This window comes from Apodemus sylvaticus, chromosome 13, assembly GCF_947179515.1.
Source record: "Apodemus sylvaticus chromosome 13, mApoSyl1.1, whole genome shotgun sequence".
Lineage (NCBI taxonomy): Eukaryota > Metazoa > Chordata > Mammalia > Rodentia > Muridae > Apodemus > Apodemus sylvaticus.
The window spans coordinates 21,444,213-21,468,033 of record NC_067484.1 but is presented as its reverse complement, the minus strand read 5'-3'; the positions used below and the strand labels follow the sequence as shown (position 1 = coordinate 21,468,033).

At 47.6% G+C, this 23,821-nt stretch overlaps 1 protein-coding gene across 1 annotated transcript in view; it reads right to left on the bottom strand.

The window, feature by feature from the left end:
* Positions 1 to 23,821, bottom strand: part of Ctif (cap binding complex dependent translation initiation factor) — a 266,617-nt gene that overhangs the window by 174,880 nt on the left and 67,916 nt on the right. Inside the window, 3 exon segments of the mRNA XM_052155712.1 lie at positions 1,378 to 1,482; positions 2,869 to 2,942; positions 15,042 to 15,113. Of these exon segments, the coding sequence (XP_052011672.1) occupies positions 1,378 to 1,482; positions 2,869 to 2,942; positions 15,042 to 15,113 (251 nt within the window).

Genomic DNA, 23,821 nt, shown 5'->3' with positions numbered 1-23,821 from the left:
ACAGAAAGCAGATTGGTGGTTATCAGGGGTTAGGGAGGGGCTGGACATGAGGTTATGACTGGAAGTGACTATACTGTATGCGGCAGCAAGAAGACAGGCAGTGGTTACAGAACATCGTAAACACACTCAATGCTGTCAAATAGTGTTTTAAAGTGGTTGGATTTATGTTGCATAAACTTACCTCTGTGAAAATTACTTTTAGAAAACTGAAAAGCAGCAGTGGCTCTTTGTCTCACATCTGTATCTGGCTGCTATCACGTATGTATCACGTATGTATCCCGAGGGCAGCTCAGACCCTGAGACCACCTTTTAAAAGGCAGGTAATACTGGTTCCTGGAGCCAACAACGGTGAGACAGGCCAGTGAAATCTATGCTGGGACTGATTCCCAACCCGGAGCTCCCACACCAGCAGGCAGGTCAGCATCCCCAGAGCGCGTGTGAATCTCCAGCCTCTACTGGATGTGTCTAACTATTTGACACTGCAGCAAGACAAAGTCATCTATACAGCTGAAGCTCCGGAGCCTTGAAATCAAGTTCACACACATACACACACACACACACACACACACCACACATACCACACACACTCACATACACATTCATACACTCACATACACACATACCACACTCACACACTTACACTCACTCACACACACACACTACACACACACTCTCACACACACACACTCACACATTCACACACACTCACACTCACACACACCACACACTCACACATTTACATTCACACACACTTACACATTCACACACACACACTCACACCAAACTCACACACATACTCACACACTCTCACACACTCACACTCACACACATACACTCACACACACCACACATACTCACACACACTTACATACACACTCACACACACTCACACTCACACACACACTCACACATACCACACACTCACACATTTACACTCACTCACATACTCACACACACCACACACACTCACACTCACACACACTCACACTCTCACACACACAATCACAACCCACCTCATAGTTTGCACTTTTGACCTGAGCTTCCATTTGCAGCTATTCTTGGCTGCATGAAGCTGCACGCTGTCCACCAGTCACAGGTTGGACATGGCCTTGAGGGAAGGAACCTCACACCTTCTGAATCTGAGACTCGGGTGGGTCCTTCTCTGGTGTTCAAGGAAACCTCCCAGGTGCTCTAGTGGATGACCCACGAGGGCAGCTACTTGGCAAGAGTTACCCGCAGTCCTGGGCTGAGCCAGAAGGACTCGTAGGACATGGGTTCACCCCACCTCCTCTGTGCAGTGGAACAAAGCCCTCCCTCCCCGACACACCTCACTCTCTCCATGCAAGAGTGTCCCCCTCACGCCCCCAGAGTCCTTACCCTTCTCTGTCGATGTGTGGCATGGGCTGCTTGGGTGTGTGGCGAACCTTCCGGTGGAACTGGGTGAAGTCCAGCTTTTCAGGCTGCAGGTCCCAGGTGGCACCACTAGAGGGCGAGGGAGGGTGACAAAAACGAGAAACCTTTTTTTTCACAATAAAGTATTTATTACATATTGTTTATAGAATAGATGACCAAATTTACTGAGATATAACAAAATGTTTTCTTTTTTTATTTTCTATATTCTATGTTTACATTTCAAATGATTTTCCCTTTCCCGGTTCCCCCCTCCCCATAAGTTCCCTAAGCCCTCTTCCCTCCGCCCATTCTCCTATCCTCCCCTCCTACTTCTCTGTCCTGGTATTCCCCTACAATGCTGGAACAAGTATTTTCAGGATCTGGGACCTCTCCTTCCTTCTTCTTGGGAGTCATTTGATATGTTAATTGTGTCTTGGGTATTCAGAGTTTCTGAGCTAATATCCACTTATCAGTGACTGTATCCCATGTGTGTTCTTTTGTGACTGGGTTACCTCACTTAGGATATTTTCCAGATCCAACCATTTGCCTAAGAATTTCATGAATTCATTGTTTTTAATTGCTGAGTAGTATTCCATTGTGTAAATATACAGCAGGAGGCTCAGTGGGCAGGGAGGGGAGGGGAGGGGGAGGGCACTCACACCTGAAGCCTGTGCAGACCCCACTTGGGATGGAACTCAAGGTATCGGGCCTTCACCTTTCTTCAACTCTGCTGTGGGAAAATATATGCTTCCCAAACATGAATGTGGGCTGCCTACCCTCTGTGCAGGGGTCCCCAACAACAATGAAATTTGTTTCATGCCTACAGTCAAGTAGGAATGGAAAGAGAAGGACAAAAAACTGTCACCAGAGCCCAACATGGTGCTCAAGATACGGTAAGCAGGGGCAGCTCTCCTGTTCCCATCCTGGGAGCCTCACCATGGAGAGTCTGTAGTTAGGTAGCCCAGAGTTGGGTCGCTATTTATGGCCCAAGGCCACTATCCAACAAAACAGGGGTCTGTCCCATGTCCTGAGGAGCCTGGTCAATCCCACGCGCCATCGGGAACCTTCTAAAATCGCAACCAGTCAGCCTTCCTTTTGTGTGTGTGGTGCTGAGGAACAAACCTCATGCAAGCCTGGGAGACTCCACCACTGGGCTACGGAGACCAGTCCTTCTTCTCTGTTGGCTGGGAGGTGAGAAGGGTGTGTGTGTGTGTGTGTGTGTGTGGTGACACCTCCGCCTCCCATTATAGCTGTGGGCCCCTTCTTCCGTGCTCCCACCGTCTCTAGTCCCTCCTCTGGTCTCCCCTCCAGTCTGCCTGTTTTCCTTTTGACCTCAGCCCTTTGGTTCTTCCTTTCTTGGAGCCTCTGTGAACGGCCCTCCTTCCCCTACAGCCTCATGTGTTTCCATACTGGATCCACCTCATACGGCAGGAGACCCCAGCAGCCCTGGACATCAGACAAAAAGGAGGAAGTTACCTGAAGGAATCAAAGGTATTGGCGGCCCAGATATCTGTGCCCAGTACGTCCAGGGAGTTGTCTTTGTTGCCATTCTGAAAGAGACAAGGAAAGGGGTTGGCATTACTCATGGGGGGGGGGGGCAGGACAGTGAAAACAACTGGGTAGAGGCTCACAGTAGGTCCCAGCCTGACAGAGCCACCGGGACCCTCTCTGACACCTATGGCTGGCTAGCCTGCATGGGCGGGGCCTGAAGGGAGTTGCCTAAGGGAATATTACAACAAGGAGCGTCAGGAGGACACTGTTGGAGGCCACAGGTCCTCACTGAGATGCTGTTTCCAGAGGTGTGTAGTCAGGACTCAGCACGTCCACAGCTCTTCTGCTGATGCCCGGGGTCCATTCTCAGCGCCTCAGTACCCAGTAGACACTCTGCATGACTGCGTGGCATTCACCACCACTGCCTGCCTGGTGACAGTGGTTCCTCCCTGGCTAGGGCCTCCAATAAGCCACGCGTCTGAAGCATCCACGCAGGAGTGGAGTTTAAGCCTTGCCTCCTGAGAAGCCTCGCAGACCAAGGCTGCCTTTGCCACTTTCATCCGCGGTGGCCTGTGTCCTTGGAGACTTCCTACGTGGCTCACCCCACAGACAGGAAAAGCTTTACATGGTGCAGTTTCTATGATGTGGCCACCGTCCTCTGGGTGCTGATCACCCCAGCAAACCCTCCAAACCCCGACTGCATTCTGACAGTCTCCATCAGTGTCCCAAGCCTAATGTCCAGCATCGTGCAAGTTGGAGACACAGGAGCCCACCCCTAGGTGTAAACTCGTGCCTACGACACAAATGAGCACAGACACCCCTAGGGGAAGAGCACAGCAGCCGCGCTGCAGCACTGCTGGGCCGGGAGCCACCCACACGACGCCAACAGTGAACTGCACAGAAGGGCTACCATGTTCACAGGTCCGACCGGGACACAGCAGTGAGGACAAACAGACGCGAGTGCCGCCCAAATACACAAACAAAACCCACAGACAATGTGGAGAACAACACAAAGGAGTACTGGCTATAGGATGGAAGTTATGCAAAGTTTCAGGACAGAGAAACTAAGCTGTGGTTACAGAAGTCAAGTGGGATGGAGGGGACACTAAAGAAACTGATCCAATGTTCTATTTGCCCCAGGCAAACTTGACCAATAGGACACCTTGCTTTTCCTTAGGTGTCCTATGACCTCCTGCCTAGATAACTGGTGCTGTCCCAGGTCCTCTCGTAGGATCCAATCTACTGATTATCTAGGAAGATTGGTCCATCCCACGACCCACTATGACTCAGAGACACTAGCTTTGGTGGAAAGGGGTGTGTCCCCATATGTACTTGGGCAGCTACTGACACAACACGGAGTACGGACCACAGCCCTGCCACAAAACTGGTATGTGAGGACCTGTTCTCAGTTATAGCATGAACCCATGTAGTAATACAGAGCCCAGCATGACCTGGGCTCTGATTTGGGCACCACAGTAGCCCCAATGTAAAGGCATTGCTACGGCGCTGTGGGAAATGGGAAATGCCTTGTGTGAGACAAAACAATGGCAGTGGTGTTGCTAGGTAACAGAAAGATTTTTTCACTATGATCATCTGGGCCTGGTATGGTACATGCAGTCTGCTGCTACTGAAACTTCACTATGTAGTTCATGATTGTATGTGTATACATACCATACACCATATATGTTGTACATGTAGATACCACACACATGACACACATATATACCATACACACCATACATATATACACCATATATAAACACCATACACATACACACCACATGCATCGTACCCACAAACACACACACATACACCCCCCCCACAGGCTATACATACATACACCCCCCCCACAGGCTATACATACATAAACCACACATTCCAAACATACACATATTATACATATATATATGTATATTATACTGGATAGTTTTATGCTAACTTGACAACAAGCTTAAGTCATCAGAGAGGAGGGAACCTCAAATGAAAAAAAATGCTTCCATAAAATCCAGCTGTAAGTAAGCCTGTAGGGCATTTCCTTAATTTGTGATTGATGGGGAGGGCCCATTGTGGGCGGGGCCATCTCTGAGCTGGAGGTCGTGGGTTCTATAAGAAAGCAGGCCGAGTAAGCTCTGGGGAGCAAGCCAGCAAGCAGCACCATCCATGGCCTCTGCACCAGCTCCTGCCTCCAGGTTCCTGCTTTGTTTGAGTTCCTGTCTTGATTTCCTTCAATGATGAACACTGATGTGGAAATGTAAGCCAAATAAACCCTTTCCTTCCCAAGTTGCTTTTGGTTATGGAGTTTCATAATAGCCATAGTAACCCTAACTAAGACATATATACACAACAATATATCAATATATATATACACATATACCACACATATCAGACATATTATATACCATGCATACACACTATACATGCATACATACCATACATGCACATACCATATACACTTATATATACACACCACACTATACTTATACCTGCCATATATACCATACATATATACCCCACATACCATAATACAGATACCACATATACCATGTATATACATATCACACACCATACATATACACACCACACACACTATACATGCCACAAACCATATATGTATTTATTACACAGTATATGCTATGCATATACACATATGCATACTATACATATACATGTATCATACATACATACATATATATATATATATATATATATATATATATATATATATATACTACACATACTGTAGTGGCTGATTTTGTGTGTCAACTTGACACACGCTGGAGTTATCACAGAGAAAGGAGTTTCAGTTGGGGAAGTGCCTCCATGAGATCCAACTGTGAGGCATTTTCTCAATTAGTGATCAAGGGGGAGGGCCCCTTGTGGGTGGTACCACTTTTGGGCTGGTGTTCTTGGGTTCTATAAGAGAGCAGGCTGAGCAAGCTAGGGGAAGCAAGCCAGTAAGAACATCCCTCCATGGCCTCTGCATCAGCTCCTGCTTCCTGACCTGCTTGAGTTCCAGTCTTGACTTCCTTTAGTGCTAAACTGCAACGTGGAAGTGTAAGCTTAATAAACTCTTTCCTCCCCAACTTGCTTCTTGGTCATGTTTGTGCAGGAATAGAAACCCTGACTAAGACAAATTGGTACCAGGAGTGGGGTATTCCTGTGACAACCTAACCATGTTTTGGGAGGACCATGGAAGGACTTTGGAACTTTGAGCTAGAAAAACCATTAGAATATTAAGAGCTCGGTGGAAAGTTCTGTAGGAGCTTGGAAGACAATGTTAAAAACAGTGTAAAAGATGGAGGCCTGGGTGTGAAATTTCAGAAGGAAGATTAAAGACTCTTACAGTGGCCATGTTTTGATTGTGAAGATTCTGTGGTTTTGGTTAGCTGGGACAGAAGAATCAGCTGTGAGTAACAAGATACCAGAACCACTAAAGCAAACCTTTGTGATACTGGGACTATTGATGCTGGTTAGCTGGAGCTAAGAAATTAACGGTGATTAAGAAGAGACCAGCATCACTCAGATAAAATCTTCTTGGAATTGTTTTCTGAGAGCACAGAGAGTGTGTTCCAGAGATAGCCACAGTTGTATTTTGTGCTGTGGCTGGACTTGGTACTGTGTAAGAGTCACCCAAATGGTACTGGTTTTGAAGGCATGAAGGGGTCATGAAGAGCAGCTGAGGTTCTTGGCACAGTGAGAGGCCACAGAAGGCCATTGGTGAAGGTGCAGCCTCAGTTGCAATTGATGGCCCAGGACTTGAAGGGGTCATGCATAGGAGCAGAGGCTTGTCACCCTGATGAGAGCCTATGAGAGGCTATTGGTGAAGCCTAATTACAGTAGAAGTCAGCAGTGTTTTGGAGATGCCAGTGCCATGAGATGACCACCAAGAACAGCAGCAGCAGTGGAGCACAGGCAGCTGGAGCCTAGAAGACAAGCTGTGTGCTACAAAGGGCAGAGCTGGAGAAGTGACCCACGCCCTTGGAGGAGCCCGGAAGATTGTGAGTTGGATCCCAGACATTGAACCATTGGAGTTTGAGTTTTGCTTTTGGTTGTGACTGTGCCCTGATATGTTTCGCTCTTGAAGGAAGAAAGTTGCATTAACAGAGATTTAGGCCCTAGGTGGATGCAGGGGCCTGAAGCTGTAGTCCCTGCTCTTTATGGGGGTGGGGTTGGGAGTGGGGTCAGAGGAATGGGAAGAACGGTCTGTGGTAGCACATCACTAAGAGCCTTGAGATGACAAGTCTGGTTACCCAAATGGCCAACTCAAGGGACACAGTAGCTAGGGACACCTTCAGCTGGCAGAATGGTTTGTGGTGACAGTAGAAAAGACTGAGTCCAGTCCCATGGGGCCTCAGCCAGGCCACTGTAGCCCCAAAGACACCACTTTTCCCATGTCTCTAGAGCACATGACTAGACAGGAAGAAGGCAGGCAGCTGGACAAAGGGGAGATGCTGGTTTATGTCAGGTTTCACGGGCACAACACAAAATGTTCAGTAGGCAAAACCCCCAAAGTTACCTCCCGGGCCAAATACGGAACTTGCAGGCAACTACAGCTTGTTACTAAAGGCCTGAGGGTGACTTGGATGTATTCCATCACAGACAATGAAGGGGGCACGTGTGTGTGTGTGTGTGTGTGTGTGTGTGTGTGTACATGTGCATGTGTATGCACACTAAGGACAATACCCAAATGCCAGTGCGAAAGGACCAGGCATGTTCAATGCCTTGCAACAGAGGAGCCTTTGAGACTGGAGAAGGGCGGAGCAGAGATGGCCAAAGCAGAGAACCGAGCTGGGGTGAGGCAAAGGAGCATCTACTCCTTTCACTTCCTGTCTCTCTGTCCATCTCTCTCTGCTCCTTTTCCACTCACAGGGCAGGGAGAGGTAGAGACAGGCTGAAGCCCCTGGTCAAGCTATTCCTCTTGGGCCAGCCCTCCCAGTTACTATCTGCTGACTGGGCATGCACCCGAGGCTTTCAGTGGGTTGGGCTAGCTGAGTCTACCCCAGGCTGAGCCATATCACAGGCCACTCCTGGCCGGTTATCTGTCGGGGCTCCACGGAAACAGTAGGGCCCCACGATTGTCCCTGGTTCCCAGCTCTATCCCAACCCCACCCCACCCCACCCTCCAATATGCCTTCCTGAATAAGGAAGCCTTCCTTAACTCCACCCTGGTCTGCATCTCTCCTAATAGAATCAGACTCAAACCATGGAGGTCTAAGCAGGAAATGGAGATCACAGTGCCCGGGTCTACTAATAAAGCAGGTGGGCAGAAGACTGGCAGGGAGAGGGCGGGTGCCAAACCTCTTCTTCCCTGACTTTGAGAATTTCCACTTGCCTTCGCCACTCTGAGAGGAGCATAATAATATATCAATGTAGGTTTAGCTTGCGTTTTCTTAATAACCAGCAATGCTGAAATGCCACCAAAGATTCTGAAGAAACAGAGCTCTATACTTTAAAAAGCTAAGCTGTGTTTAAATGCCTGCTTGAACTTTTAAGAAATATACGTTGGCATAGACTTGTAAGAAATAATACAAACAGACTCCAGCTTCCCTCCATAGAGAGACGCATAAAAGTATAACTCGGTGTCACCTTCAAGATACTGACACTGATGGCGTTGCTGTCACTACAGGGCTCCCTCTGTGGCCCTCTTTCCAGCCATACCAGTTTCTAACCTGCCTCTGCTCCCTCTCCGACACCTAGCCACAATTACTGGCTCCTCACGTCCATAACATTACAGACGTGGAACTGTGGAGTGTGCAGCTGTAGGGACTAGGTTTTTCCCACACAGAATGATCTGGAGAGTCACCCAGGGCGTTGTTGTAGCCACGGGCCACTTCCCACTCACTGCAGACCCACTGAAGAACATTTGGGCTGTGTCTTAGTTAGGGTTACTTTTGCTGTGATGAAACACCATGGCTGAAAGTTGAGAGAGGAAAGGGTTCATTCAGGTTATACAACCATAGCACCTCACCATCAAAGGGAGTCAGGACAGGAACTCGAGCTGGGCAGGAGCTGAAGTAGAGGCCATGGGAGAACACTGCTTACTGACTTGAGATCAGCCTGTTTTCTTATCAAACCCAGGACCAAGATCCTTGTCCATCAATCACCAATTAAAAAAATGCTCTACAGCCAGATCCTAGGGAGGCATTTTCTCAACTGAGGCTCCCTCCTTTCAGAGGACTCTAGCTTGTGTCAACTTGACACAAGACAAGACAACACAGGGGTGCTCTCAGTTTCCCACTCAGAGAAAGCCACCACAAATTTGAGGGAAGGTTGCTGTGTAAGTAAAAATCATTTTTTTTTCAGAGACAAACACCCAGGAGTGCATGTGTACAAGTACACAGTTCTTGAAGGTTTCATTTTCTTTCTTTTAATGAAACCGACAAACGTGTGGAATGGCTGTGTTTTGTATCTCCCATCTGCGCATTCTCACCAGCTGTTGGAGCATGGTGATGCCTCATGGGTTGGTTTGTGTTTCTCTGAGGGCCAATGGCAGGGAGGATCTAATGTATGTTCAGTTCCTGTCTGCGGCTCCTCAGTGGAAATGTCTCTTCAGATATTTCAAGCCTTTCTCATGGGTAACTAGTGAGTTCTGAGAGTTCCCACCGACAAGGCCTTTGCCCGACATGCGCTGTGCAAACTCTGTCTGCCTAGGGCTCACCCCTTCAGCCTTTCTGTGTGGTCTTTTCCAGGGCATGGATTTAATTTTGATGAAGGTTAACTTAGCATCTCAGGGTTGGCATTAATCACTGATCACTAGTCACTAGTCAGAATCTCCTGGTTCTTGCTATAACAAATGGCTTCTGATGGAAACTAGGGTGCCTTCGTGTTACAAGACCGAATTCTACTTCAAACTGTGTCGTCTAGCTTGCTGAGACCAGGCCAGCTCTGCGAGGGAGAGCGGTCAACGCGTGGGAAACCAAGCATTTAAGCAAAGCAGTGACCAAGGGAATTCTTCGGGAATGAAGCTTTGGGGTCAAAGGCCAGCTACACACAGCTCTTGGCCAAATGGATGGTGTGCCTGGCCTGTGGCATGAACCACCACAGAAAGATCCTCCAAGCTCTTTTCTCCATGTGCTGGTGGGTAGAAGTGGTGGCTATGAAGCTAGGCATAGTGAGTGCCACATGCCTAGAATCCTGGCACTCAGAAGGCTGAAGCGGGAGGAGCATGAGTTTTAGATCGCCCGGTTAGTGACATCCTAACTCAGAAAAAGACAACTGCACTATCCAGCTTGGTTTCAGTGGGCTGTCTGAAGTTACTATGATTTGGGATTGCTTGTTACACGGCATCATGGCTGTACTGACTGACACAAGGCACTGACTTCACCGGTATAGAACAACAGAGATAAACATAAGATACACAAGTACATGCACACGAACAAGATTGGACAACGGTTCCAATATCCCAGCCCAGCAGATACCCTCTGCGTTCATCATGTTGAGTCTCTCTAGCTAGTCCTACCCAGCACGAGCCGTCACAGATGCTGTGCTTGCTCCTACCGCCCCAGCACTCCAATACAATGGCCAACTTTGTTTTTGCTAACCTCCCCTTCACCTTTCCTTCTTCCCATCTCCTTGAACACTCTACGTGTTCCCAGAGGAAGGGATCGATTCTCATGTCTCTTCCCAGAGACCGACAGCGCCGTCCTTTAGAATGACTATAGTCTGTTGGGGGCACTTCTGGTGTACATCTTGAGTCCACTTTGGATTAATGACTCTTTACAAGCAGGCAATGACACAGAAGGCTCCACCCAGCAGCTATACATTGGCCAAGCATATGGTATTGCGCAGTAAGTACCAATTCCATAGAGAGCAAGATATGAACACAGAGAGGATTTCTCACTAATACAGAAACACCTTTAAGGACCAGGCACTTTTACTAAGGTATCAAGTGTGCTAACAACTCCTTCATTGTCAACAAACCACATTCTGCCATTGCCAGATATCAGCCAGATGAGAAGAAGGCTGTGTCTGCCCTTTGTCAGGGCCAGGGGGACTGGAGTGTGTGATGTCCTCCTAGCTGCCATCTGCCATCCTTTGAGTCTGTCAAAGTTGCACCAGCTTGCAGGCTGGCACGGAAACCCAGACCTATGCTAATGTCTTATTGGCAGAAGAGGTAAATAGAACAGTGTTACTCCAGGGTCACCTCAGGGCAAGGCTCTTTCCCCGCTCATATTGGGATGTCCTACACCACACCCACCATTCCAGAGAAGGTGGGAATATGGATCATCAGCCATAGTCTGGCATCACTTCTCACACTCCCCCAGATTTCCCAGGGCTTCAGGAACTGTCAGCTATCTGATAAGAAGGTGTGCCGATCAAGTTCCCAGCAATGATTCCATTGTTGTGAGAGCCACTGTCACTGGCCACCGAATCCTCAGGAAGTCTTTCTGAAGGTCTAAACAGAAGCTCTGTTGCTTTTTATACCCTTGGCACGTGAGAGCAGATGGAACAGTCCCCTCCAGGTTGCTCACGGACAAGGGCTCTGAATGCACGGACACTGGTGCATTCTTTTCAGGAGCTGTCCTCTCAGCTGTCACTATGTGTTTCCCTACTGCAGTGACAGTCAGGACATGTCCCATCGTCCTCGTGGAGTGACTAGTGGTAGTGGCCTCTTGGAAAGAGGAGACAGGGTAGTAAACTGCCAGATATGGCTGAATCCCAGTTAACTCTTCTCCCCCCATTTCTTCTCTCTCCCCCATCTGGATTCCCTTTCTCCCCCTTCATGGGCTGCAGGCTACTCTGGCTTGCCTGGAAGCATCTGGAGAGGGTGAGGTATTGTTTGGAACGAGCTGAAATAACCAAAGAATGCAAGTGTTTCCTGCTGTAGGGACATAACCACCTCACTGCCAGGATGATCCCCATGGGTGCCACCCACCCCTAGACTTCTGGTTCAGGGTCAGGCCATGTCATGCTTGCCCTGGTAAGCCCACTCTACCTGCCCCATCCTCACCTGCTCCTGATGACCTCTGCATTCTTGGGACCAGTGGCCCAGGGGTAGCAGTCAGAGGAGCAGCTTGCTCTTAGCAGTAACTGTAAACTGGGTGTTTAGAGCAACCCTGTTACCCTAACTCCAGAAAGCTCGGACTCTGGGAGGTCTAAGGAAAGGGGTCTCCAGGAATGCCTGCGTAGCTGAGCCTTGGCCAGTTCCAGGCAGGGTCAGCACTGTTACTCAGCCCAGTGCATGCAAGGCCCCATGGTAGGGGCTTGGGACACAGAGCCAGTGGCCCATCTTTCTTTAGGGTTGCTTGACTGAGGGGGCAGGTGGGGTATAAGGAACAGCCTGACAGTGACATGAATTAGTGAGAGGTGTTTGCCTACACACCAGAGTACAGTAAGGAAGAATTTGGCTGTGCTAATGCAGAGAGGATACCCATGGCCAGTTGATACACCCCTCTCCACCAAGGCTCCAAGACCAGGCAGGGCAGCCACAGGCCAGCTACTTGGGGCTTTCCTGCCATGGGTTCAAACCCTTCCCTAGAGGTCTTCTGTTGAGGTTTGGTCTGTTGCTATGCATTATAATGCTAACGTCTGTATCAGAAGGTCTACCTCACAGCTGGGGAGGTAGTCAGGCCAATAGTAGATTAGGGGTTACTCCCAGTAATTGTCAAAGTCAAATAAAATAATCATAGTCTGAGTCTCATTAATTTGTAAGCTTGTCGGGGATAAGTTTAAATCAGTTGCACTATAGTTGTCTCAGGATGGTGGCTCCAAAAGAGAGACAAGATTCTAGGGATGAGACGCAGGGTGGCACTCCTGCTGATGGGAGGTGGAGATGGCAGGAGATAGCATGGGCCATGGAAGAAAGCCAAGCATAGCAAACCAAGCAGAGAGGAGGCTGGAGTCATCCTGACCTTGCTGAACATCTGGACTGCTCTAAATACACACCTGGGCTAGGGAAAGGAAGACAGTGACTTCCATCCTGCGTCTCTGCCCTGTGTCACCCATCTCCCAAGTCTGCATCATGCCTTCCGCCACTGGCACAAGGTGCTGCCAGGCACTCTTGTCCCACTCTGCAGGGCCATCCTCAGCCTCTAGAGCTACAGTATGAGAGGGCAGAGGCAGAGAGAGGAGCCTCAGGAAAGGTGGTGAACATAAGAGAATGAAGGACCTGACCCTGGAAAATTCCAGAACAAGATACCTACTGACCAAGAAACATGCAGTTCTTACTGTCTAGTTCCTTACCCCTTCCTGGAACCATATCTAAGCCTATCTTTGCTAGAAGAACCTGGGATGGCAGCAGAAACTGGAGACGAGCCACTGAGCTGCAAACTTTAGGTCAAGATGAATGCCTCAGCCAGCAGACAGAGATTCCCTCCGAAGTATGTGAGCCGTACCAGGGTGGTAAAGCGTAGCCAAGAGACCTGGGTACAGGGTGCAGTCTAGTTCGCACAAGGCCTCCTCTGTGTGCTCAGTTTACCCCTCTGCGAATGGAACAGAAATGCCAAAATAGATGCCCAGGGGCCACTCAGGGCCTTCTGTTTTCCATCTGAGGAGGAAGAATTTGGTCCCTAATTTTGTAGCAAAACAGAAACCAGAATTTGGGCTTCTGCCTCCTCCACTCTGCCACAGAGCTGTATCTCCATAGTTTAATATACAGGCACGGAAAGGTCAGAATCAAACCAAATATTCTGTGAATCAACATAGAAAGTGGAAAAAGAAACTGTTGATTAGTTTTATGTCAACTTGACACCCTAGAGCTATTTGGGAGGAGGGACTCTTGAGAGTATGCCTTCCTAAGATTGGCCTATAGGCAAGTCAGTTGGGCATTTTCTTGATTAATGATTAATGGAGTGGGGCAGTCTCCTGTGGGTGGTGCCAAGTCTGGTCATGTAACCCTGAGTTGTATAAGAAAGAAGGTTGAGCGAGCCAATGAGCAGTGTCCCTTTACTATTTCTGCTTTGGTTCCTGCCTCCAGGTTCCTGCCCTGCTTGAGTTCCTGCCAGACGACCCTCGGTGATGGTCTGGATATGGAAATGTAAGATGAAGTAAACCCCTTCCGGCCCATGTTGCTTTTAGTCATGGTGTTTGTCACAGCAACAGAAACCCCAACTGAGATGGAAACAATGACCCAAATGTTATGAGAGGGAACCATGAAGATAGCTGTCTCCCCCACAGCTTGGGGAAGACAAGGTGCAGCAAAGCCATGCACCCTAGGAATGATCCAGGACCAAGGACACTAAGCATCTTCCTTTGGAACGGAATAGAGGTGAGGCGCATTGTGTTGTTTTTTTATTCCCACAGTGCTGGGGTGGAAGCCAGGGAGCTGCCCATGCTAAGCAGATGCTGGACCACTGAGCCGCACCCCCAGCAGTGGGTCTCTTCTAACCAGCACAAGGAGCTGAGGTGGGCCTGAACCACTGAGCTAGGCAACAACTACAGGCCCAAGACCTGAGGGGGGAAAGGCTAAGTCTGAGGTGGGGCTTGGTTGGGGCCAGTGGCTTCTTCAGCTTCTAACCTCATTGTTTTTCACAGGCAGGGATGAGGTATCAGCGAGACCAGCTGGGAAAGTAGGACACCCAGGTGATCAGGACAGCTCTCCAGAACCAACTTGTTTCATTCCCTCCAGGTCACACATCCCCGCAGGACCTCTGAGTGGATAACAAATGCTTGCAGTGTCAGAATGCCTGGGGTGGGGGGAGCCCCGTCTCCTAGGACAGCTGTGGTCTGGGGGGCTCCAGGACTCTCAGATCCTCCTCCATACACTCTACTGGCCTAGCTCTTCCATAGACCCAGAAAACGGAACTTCAAAACACACCATCAGGTTCAAAACTCCCAAGAAACCCGGTGCTTGTGGGTCCACCAATCCCAGCAGCCAGACTCCAGTTTACTCACTTGGTGCTACACAATATTCCAAAAGTCACTGCATAAGGTGACCACACTGCCCTCCTAGTGAACATCTAGGTTTTGCCAAATGTGTATCATTACATAAAAGGCCACTGCCAATCCGTCTTCAGAGCCCATGTGCTGTGGTGGGGGCACTCCAGGGCAGCAAGGGAATTGAGGGAGGCTTTCTAGAGGCTTCTACCTTCCCGAACCCATCTTTCTGCTTGCTCCTAATCCCCATCCTTTAGGAGTCACCCAAGGGCCAGCCCAGGGTCCCAGAAAAGCCCAGCAGTCGTGTGACAGCTTGCAGATGAAGCACAGGGCTGGTTCCCTACCTGCTGTGGCGGCGCTCGCCCTCTGGAGAAGGAACAGCTCCTGTCCAGCTGCTCTCTGCAGTCAGCCGTCCACTGCAGGCAGAAAGGAGGGGTTAGTAACAGCAGCGCACAAACTCACCCTCATTCTGCCTGCCATCCAGCAGACTCATTAGGAAATCCGACTGGGCGTTTCCATGGCAAACCCACCGCTGTGACCCGTAGGTTCAAGGTGGTCCCTGGGTATATGCCTGGGGAAGCCAGGTTCACCAAACCATGGTGTGTTCCAACTACATCCTAAAGTCAGCCAAATATGACACCGACTTATTCTGGACAATCGGTATCACTCTGACCATCCATCCAGGATCCAGCCATGCTGGCTGTCTATCACACTAAGGAACAGGGCTAGAGCCAGAAGGCAGAATGTGCGTACAGCTCTTCAAGACCCAGCTTGGGAAGATTATAGATTTGGCATCACGGAGAAACTGCACAAATTCTCAGAAGACTAGCGTAAACTAAGGAATGTCCCGACATGTGGCTGACTACACAAGAGTCCCCAAAGTCTGTGATATGGAGAACTCGGGCTCATTCTCCATTGGTGACCTAGAGTCTGCAGGGCTAGGGCCAAGGACCAGCGCACTGACACCGCTGAAATGCATGTGTTTCCCCCTATTATATATATAAATGCTGGCATCTATTTAATGGCCACAGCAATGCTGGGCAACTCCATGAATTTGTCAAGGACTATTGTCACCGCACAGGCACACCAAAGCAGGAAGACAGCCCTCTACTGAGTGGGAGCCAGCCACGCGGTGGTGTTAGGCATTAGTCAACCTCTCCAACTCCACCTCACACTGACCTCAGCCTGCACTCTAAGTGGCATGCAAACAGAAAGAGTGCAGTCTCAGTTAAAGCTGAGGGGGAGGGCTACAGAGCAGTGCAGGCACACTGGCTGAGGACAGTGTGCCCGGGGCAGGAAAGACCTTCTGCTGAGAGACTCCAGGCCCAGCTTCAGTGGTGCCCCAAGGAAACGAAACAAACGGCTCAAAGATGAGCCACAGACCTGACTGTACTTCCTAGCAGTCCGATTTTCTCAAAAAGTAAGTTACACAGTATATATTACTGTACTGGCTGGCTTTGTGTGTCAACTTAACACAGATGGAGTTATCACAGAGAAAAGAGCTTCAGTTGGGGAAGTGCCTCCATGAGATCCAGCTATGGGGCATTTTCTCAATTAGTGATCAAGGGTAAGAGGGCCCCTTGTGGGTGGTACCATCCCTGGGCTGGTGCTCTTGGGTTCGATAAGAGAGCAGGCTGAGCAAGCCAGGGGAAGCAAGCCAGTAAGAAATATCCCTCCATGGCCTCTGCATCAGCTCCTGCTTCCTGACCTGCTTGAGTTCCAGTCCTGACTTCCTTTAGTGATGAATAGCTGTGTGGAAGTGTAAGTTCAATAAACCCTTTCCTCCCCAACTTGCTTCTTGGTCATGATGTTTGGGCAGGAATAGAAACCCTGACTAAGACAGTTACATAACGAAATGCATTCAAAATTGTATGCAATGTATTAAATAGATAATAAAAAAATATGGCTGTACCCATGCTTGTAATCCCATCGTGAAGGAGGCAGAGGCAGGAGTATCCTGAGTTTGGGTTACATAGTTAAGAGAAACAAAACAGACATTAATTAGCTCTTTGGCATTTGTGCTGGTTGGTTGCGTCATCCAGACACAAACCTAGACACATCTGGGAAGAAGGGATCTCAGCTGAGGAGCTGCCTCCATTACACTGGCTGGTAGGCAAGTCTGTGGTGGCATTTTCCTGATTAGTGATTGGTGTAGATGGGCTGAGGTCACTGGGAGCAAGTGTGAGCCACAGGCAAGCTCTGAGTTGTAAGAAAGCAAGCAGAACAGGCTAAGGGTAGAAAGCCAGTAGCAGCCTTCTTCCGTGGCCTCTGCTACTGGCAATTTTAGGCTCCTGCTTTGAGTTCTTGGTCCCATCTCTTTGATGACAAACTGTAATGTGGAAGTATAAGCCAAATAAGGTATCTTGTCACAGCAACAGAAGCCCTAAGACAACATTCTTTGCATAGCATTCTTTGTTTTGAAATCCAACACCTCATACTGCATGAGCCATGTGTGGCTTGTCATTCTGTGTGGCCGGTCACTCTGCATTGAGCAACACAGTTCTGGAGAGATGACAAGGCACCAGGGCCACTGCATACCCATCCCTGGTCTCTGTGTACTGCAGAGGTGGCCACCTTTCAGGTTCCTGGGTGATCTAGACTCAGGCTGGGCTCGCTAAGACAGGAAGAAGGGAGAAGCCAGAACATCTTCCCTCTCCTTCTAAAGCCATAACGAGCACCAAGTGGGCAGTCTTCACTGCTCCGGCTTCAACACATAGGCTTGAATACACGGCTTTAGCCTGGCCATTAGCAAGACGACCTTCTTCCTTGGGCCTCATGTTAAGAGGTGGACGGGGGACCTGTAAGTAGGTGCTAATTTCTAGTAATTTAGCCTCTTAGGTCTTTATGCAGATAATCACTCCCCAGGATTATATTCCCTGTGTTCAGATAATTGCTGTCTCAATGCATTTCTCCCCAAAGATTACCTAATTAAAAACAGAGAAGCCCCTCAGCCAGCTCTCTGACCACCTAAGATCAATACTACAGCATGGGCTCCTGGGACTTCATGCAGGGCAGGGAATGACCGTGTCAAGGGATTTTTTATCCCTCAGTGACCAGTTTTAATGTGATCATGAAAAATACCAGACAACCCGGATAACTGACTTTCTCCAAAAATCGCAGAGGAGTCACCAAGAGTGCCAAGAGAGGAAAAGAAAGGGAAACGCAAGGAAGTAGCACAGATTAGAAAACAGCAACATAGAGAGTAAACGCAAGTCTGGATCTCAGAGCTTAGGAAGGGCACGGATAATGTCTTCATTCAGATCCTCACTACATGGTTATGTAAGGCGTTTGCATCAGGAAAGCTGTGTAATGGGGATACCTGAAATTGGTGATGGGGATACCTGAAACTACCGCTGCATGTTCCCTGTGAGTCTAAAATAATTTCAAAAAGCAAAAGGTATGGAGACAGACATTGATATACATTATGAATAAATACATATACAAAGTAAGAATGTGCATATATACATTCAAGAAAGACATATATATATACATATATCCACATGCAATATGCATATGTATATAATGTTACTATATGTATATACTAAAGAATACATTATAAGTATATATACACATGTAAGTCTGTGCATATACACAATCAAGACATACATATATCCACATGCAATATGCAAATGTATATGTTACTATATGTATCTATATAATATAGTATACATTATGAATAAGTATGTATTCACATGTGTGTGCATATACACATTCAAGAAAGACATACATATATCCACATGCAATATTCGTATGTATATAATGTTACTATATGTATCTATATAATATAGTATACATTATGAATAAGTACGTATACACATGTAAGTATGTGCACATACACATTCAAGAAAGACATACGTATATCCACATGCAATATGCATAGTATATAATGTTACTATATGTATCTATATAATATAGTATATATATATATATATAGTATATATGTATGCATGCATGTATGTATGTATGTATGTATACAATGTACTATAAATGCATGTCTTTGCTTTGTATTTTGGCACAACTCCCCTCCTGGGTGGAGTCCTGCTGAGGCTGTCGGGGTAGGTACAGCCAAGGAGTGTAGGCTGTGAAGGAAGCTCTGAGTGAAGCTGAGGGAATGTGTGTTGTTGACAGAGGCTGGGCCATGCCAAGGACCCCACAGCCTCAGGACTAGGGGGATGGCTAAGCCTTCCTTGGGGGGCTAGTGTGAGTGCTGACCCTGCGTGTAGAAAGTGTCTGTCATAGCTCCCCCCGCTGGATATTTACAGTCTGAACACTGCTCCCCTACTGAGGTTGCTCCTACTGTGGTAAACTAAAGGCATCTCTTTGGTCCATAACGTATCTAATAACCCCACCTCTTTGTTCAGCAATATTCTTGCCTCTCTGTTTAACTCTATATAATAAACATGGTGAACTTCCAGGGTGCATCCTCCTGGCAAAGGGCATCCCATAAAAGACCCCGGAACATGTGGAGGAAACAGTACATGTGGGAACAATGCACATAAGATGCAACCTTGTCTTTAGGCCTTCTACACATCGCAATTTATATCTTAATTTAAAAATGTGGAATGAATAGGACACAGGACTTGACAGACATTGGAATATAAATGTTTATTCTGAACTCCAAATGTTTACCTCATCACTCCTTGTTCTTTACATTAAAAGACAGTGCACCGTTAAAACAGTTACAGTCAGTTACCAGCCATTTGTAGCCCATGATGTGCAATACCCTTTTAGCAACTTTGAGAAGGATGGGGTAGTCCGCGTGGCAGTGAGCACAGGAGGAAGAGGAGGAGGAACAGGAGGAACATGAGGAAGAGGAGGAGGAGGAGGAACAGGAGGAGGAGGAGGAGGAGGAGGAGGAGGAGGAAGAGGAGAAGCAGGAGGAGAAGGGTCAAGGCTTAGAGTAGGGCAGTGGATAGTTAAGATACATATATCTACTTTTCAGTGTCAAAGGCTTCCTCAGATAAGCCCCGCCCAACATGAAAGCTGATGAGAGTAGGGTCAGGGCCCAAGTGTTAACTACTTTCCTCTTCACTCTGACCATAGCCGACAAAGCAACTTGGGGAGGAAGGATGTATTCTAGCTCACAGCTTTAGGGAGTCCATGCCTGGGAGCAAAGGCTGGGACTCTTCCCATCTCAGAGGACCAGGAAGCAGAGGGTGGGCAGGAAGTGAGGCCAGGCTACTGAATCTCCAGGACAGCCCTCAGTGAGCCACATCCTCTAGCTAGTCTCCACCTTGTAATGATCCCATGACCTCCAGACAGTCAGGGACCAAGTGTCCAAGCACTGGAGGTTCCTGTGGAGGGTATATTTCACACTCAAACCACCCACCATATGTTGACTTGGTAGAGGTACAAAATCGTACACACACACACACACACACACACACACAAAACAATTAGCACATAGTGAGTACTTAGCACATGTCAAGTGTTCTTTTTTTTTTCAAAGAGCTCACATTGTGCAGACTGGCCTCAAACTACAGATCCTCCTAACTTCACCACCCAAGAGTCTGGTCACAGCGTGTGCCACCAAAGCTGGACACCATAACAGGAATTAGGAGAGATGCATCAATAGCCACATTAAAAAAAAAAAGCTATTCTAGAGGTTTACTGTGTACTATTCCTGGGAATAGGTCCAAGTTGACTAAAAGCCCTGAGATGGGTTCAAACCACATCAAGAAGTCAAGGAAGGAAGAAGCCGGGAAAGAAGGGAGGGCAGGAGGCAGACGGTTGGAGGGCTGCTTGCAGCACGCAGAGTCATGGATTAATCACGAGAACAACGAAGCTTTCTGAGCAGAATCGGGGCTTCTGCTAAACCTGTCCACCCATTAACATTTGGTTCTCAAGCCCCCTAGATGTTTTTATTCTCTTCATTTGTGTAGAGCCCGGGGCACAGTAGAATTAAGCAACGTGTCCAGGATTACATCATGAAAAATGTAATGATGTAATCAGTAATCAGTGACAGAATGAGCCAAGGGCATAGATGGCCATTAGCTCTAAGCAACTAGATAGATAGATTAGACGGACAGGTAGGCAGACAGACAGACAGACAAGGTGGCTGATTCTAAATGCAATGTACAGCTTTGGTTTCAGTGTTCTAACTAGATTTAGTTTTTCTGTTTATTTGCTTTGCTATTGTTATGGTTTGGAGATGCAGTGTCTTCCTCAAACACTCAAAAGTTGAAGACTGGGCCCCCAGCTGTGCTCTATTTGCTGAGAGGTGGCTGGCTTCTGAGGCCCTGACGGTGATGGATAATTGCCTGGCACATTCACACTCCAGTGGTATTCCTAGGAGCTGTGAACTGTTGGAGGAAGTAAATCCCTGGGCGTGGAGCCTGAGAAGATCCCTTGTCCTGGTCCCCTCCTGTCTCTCTCTGCTTCCTGACTGCCAGGAGGACAGAAACTTTCCTCTGGTGATGCCTGCTGCTGTGATGCTCTCCCTCACTCCAGGCCCAGAAACATGGAGCCAAGCACAGTGCTCTGGAAGCACAAGCCAAAGCAAAATTCCTGTCTTCTGGCTGCTTATGCCCTGCATTTGCCACAGAGATGAAAGAGACTGACACAGCTATACAGACCACATTGGGAGAACTGGTATGTCTGTATGGGTGTGCCTGTTCTTCTTATGCCTTTAAAAGCAATGAGTGTATATATAATAAATATACAATTATATATTTAGAGGCAGAGTTAAATGTGCTATATTAACAATCGAGGCCCTGGTGTAAAATATATGCATGATTTTTTTTTTGTACTATAATTGGAATTTTGTGAACTTTTAAGATTATCTCAAAATAAAAAAGATGTGTGTGTGTGTGTGTGTGTGTGTGTGTGTGTGTTTGTGTGTATGTGAGAGAGAGAGAGAGGGAGAGAGGGAGAGAGAGAGGGAGAGAGAGGGGGAGAGAAGGAGAGAGGGAGAAAGAGAGGGCGAGAGAGAGGGGGACTGAGACTTTAAGCTAGGGAAATCAGGACTATCCACAAGGTTTTATGAAGGTCATGTGCTGGACACTCCACTGTGTTTCAAACTGACAAGAGTCCTCTCTAGGCCTTTAAGGAGACCATGATGCCCAGTTCACTGGTCATATCTCCTCTGTGCTAGGCGACTACCAGACTGCCCTCTGCCTGCTGCCTCCCTGTGGTCTCCACCCCGGCCCCAGAGCTCAGCTTTGGTCATGCCCTCTGCATGGAGTACTCTTTCCTAAGGAACCTCACTGTCTCGTGGCCTTCAGATCTTCCCTCCAAGGCCTCCTTCTAACAGCTCTGGCCTCCTTCCTCTTCCTGCTTCATACCAATGCCTTCTATCCTCCCACTTCCCATCCTTCCTACCAGAAAGCAAGAGCTGGCAAGGCGCGGATCACGACTGGTTCTGTTTATCACTTTGTTTCGGAGCCTACAACCGTGCCTGAAGGAATAAATGCTACCTTGAGTTATATCCTACTCTTCTGCCAACAGGAGGCAGCAGAAAAGAACAGATCTAAATAACCACATTTCATCTCAAAAGCCGTCACCTAGCAATGTGGAAGAGATCAGGCTAAATTGACAAACAGGCAATTTATGTATAATGGCAGAGCAACTTTGTAAAAGGTGAATCAAGAGAGTTCACAATTACTATCAGTCCCTGTCACAAAATGATAGTGGATACCACCACCCTGCATTTGCCAATTGTCTTTGTTTTTCCAACTGTTGCTTTAAAAAAAAATAAATTTCAACGTATTTGAAAAACAAAAGACTAGTAAGCCGATTAAAAAGTACTCAGTCTCACTAGAAGACATCCACTCAATAAAATGACAGGATGTCCCAACATGCTGGAGGCAGTATGGAGAACAGAACAGCCATTTGGGAGAGCAGTTTTCCAAGAGCTACTAAAACTAACTCTACTGCCCAGCATCTACCCAAAGAGATACTCTTATTTGTGCAGAAGAAAGCAAGCCAGCCATTGCACTAAACCATCATGCATTTCTAGGAGATAATGGACAGGCGGAGTGGGTTCTCACCACTAAATGAAGGGCTACATAGAGCCTCCCATGAACCACTGGGCAGCCAGGGCACAGCACAGAGAGCAGACAAGGCTGGAAGAAGTCTTGGGTCCATGAGCTGGCGGGGAATGTGAGCATTGTATGGTTTTTGAAATGGTTTATTTCTGGGAGTCTTATTATCAGGAGGCATCTGAAAGGGGTGAGGAAGTTAACTCACCAGAGGCATGGCTGTGGATAGGTGGTATCTAAGGGAACATGTACTGCTGATATTTGATTCTTGCATGTCATGCATATGTAGGCATGAAATGGTCTGGCTACGCGTGCTTCTATTAAGTTGCTTCCATTGGACCTTTACCAAGTCTATGGCTCAATTTTCTCCATGCAGAGCAAAGCCAAGTCCTCCTCCTAAGGACGAAATTTTTTAATTACAAAAAATGATCTTATGTGCATAAATATTTTGCGTGCATGTGTGTATGTGTACATATGGTTGGATGGTGCCTGCAGAAACTAGAAGAGGGCTCTGTGTCCCTTGGGGCTGGAGGTACAGATACGTGTGAGCTACTATGAGGGGACTGAACTCCAGTCCTTGAAAGAGCGGCCAGTGCTTTCAACCTCTGAAGAAGTGACTTCAGGGACTCAGAATTCATTAGAAAATTAGCAGTCTTTTTAAGGAGACTTCAATTTTTAAAAATGTATGAGTAGAATGTGTTTCTCCAAGTGTGGATGCCATATTCATGCAAGAGGAAAGGCTGTGTGATGTTGGCAGCGGGTGTGATTTTAAATGTGGTCTTAGGGAAGAGTTGGGATGTTACAAACATACATGTGACTTGTTACTTTTCCCGTTGTTCTGCCTCAACTACACCCCAGAAACAGCAAGCCAGCTGATCATGACTAAAACATATAACAGAAAAATAAGTCTAGGCATTCTGTTACAGCAATGAAAATTGCCTAATTATCACATAGTGTTTGTCTTCTGTCTATCTGTCATCTATCTATCTATCTATTTATCTATCTAATCTGACATCTATCTGTCTATTTGTCTATCATCTATCATTTATCTATCATCTATCTGTCAGTCTGCCAATCTATCATCTATCTAGCTATATCTGTCTCTCATCTATCTATCTATCTATCTATCTATCTATCTATCTATC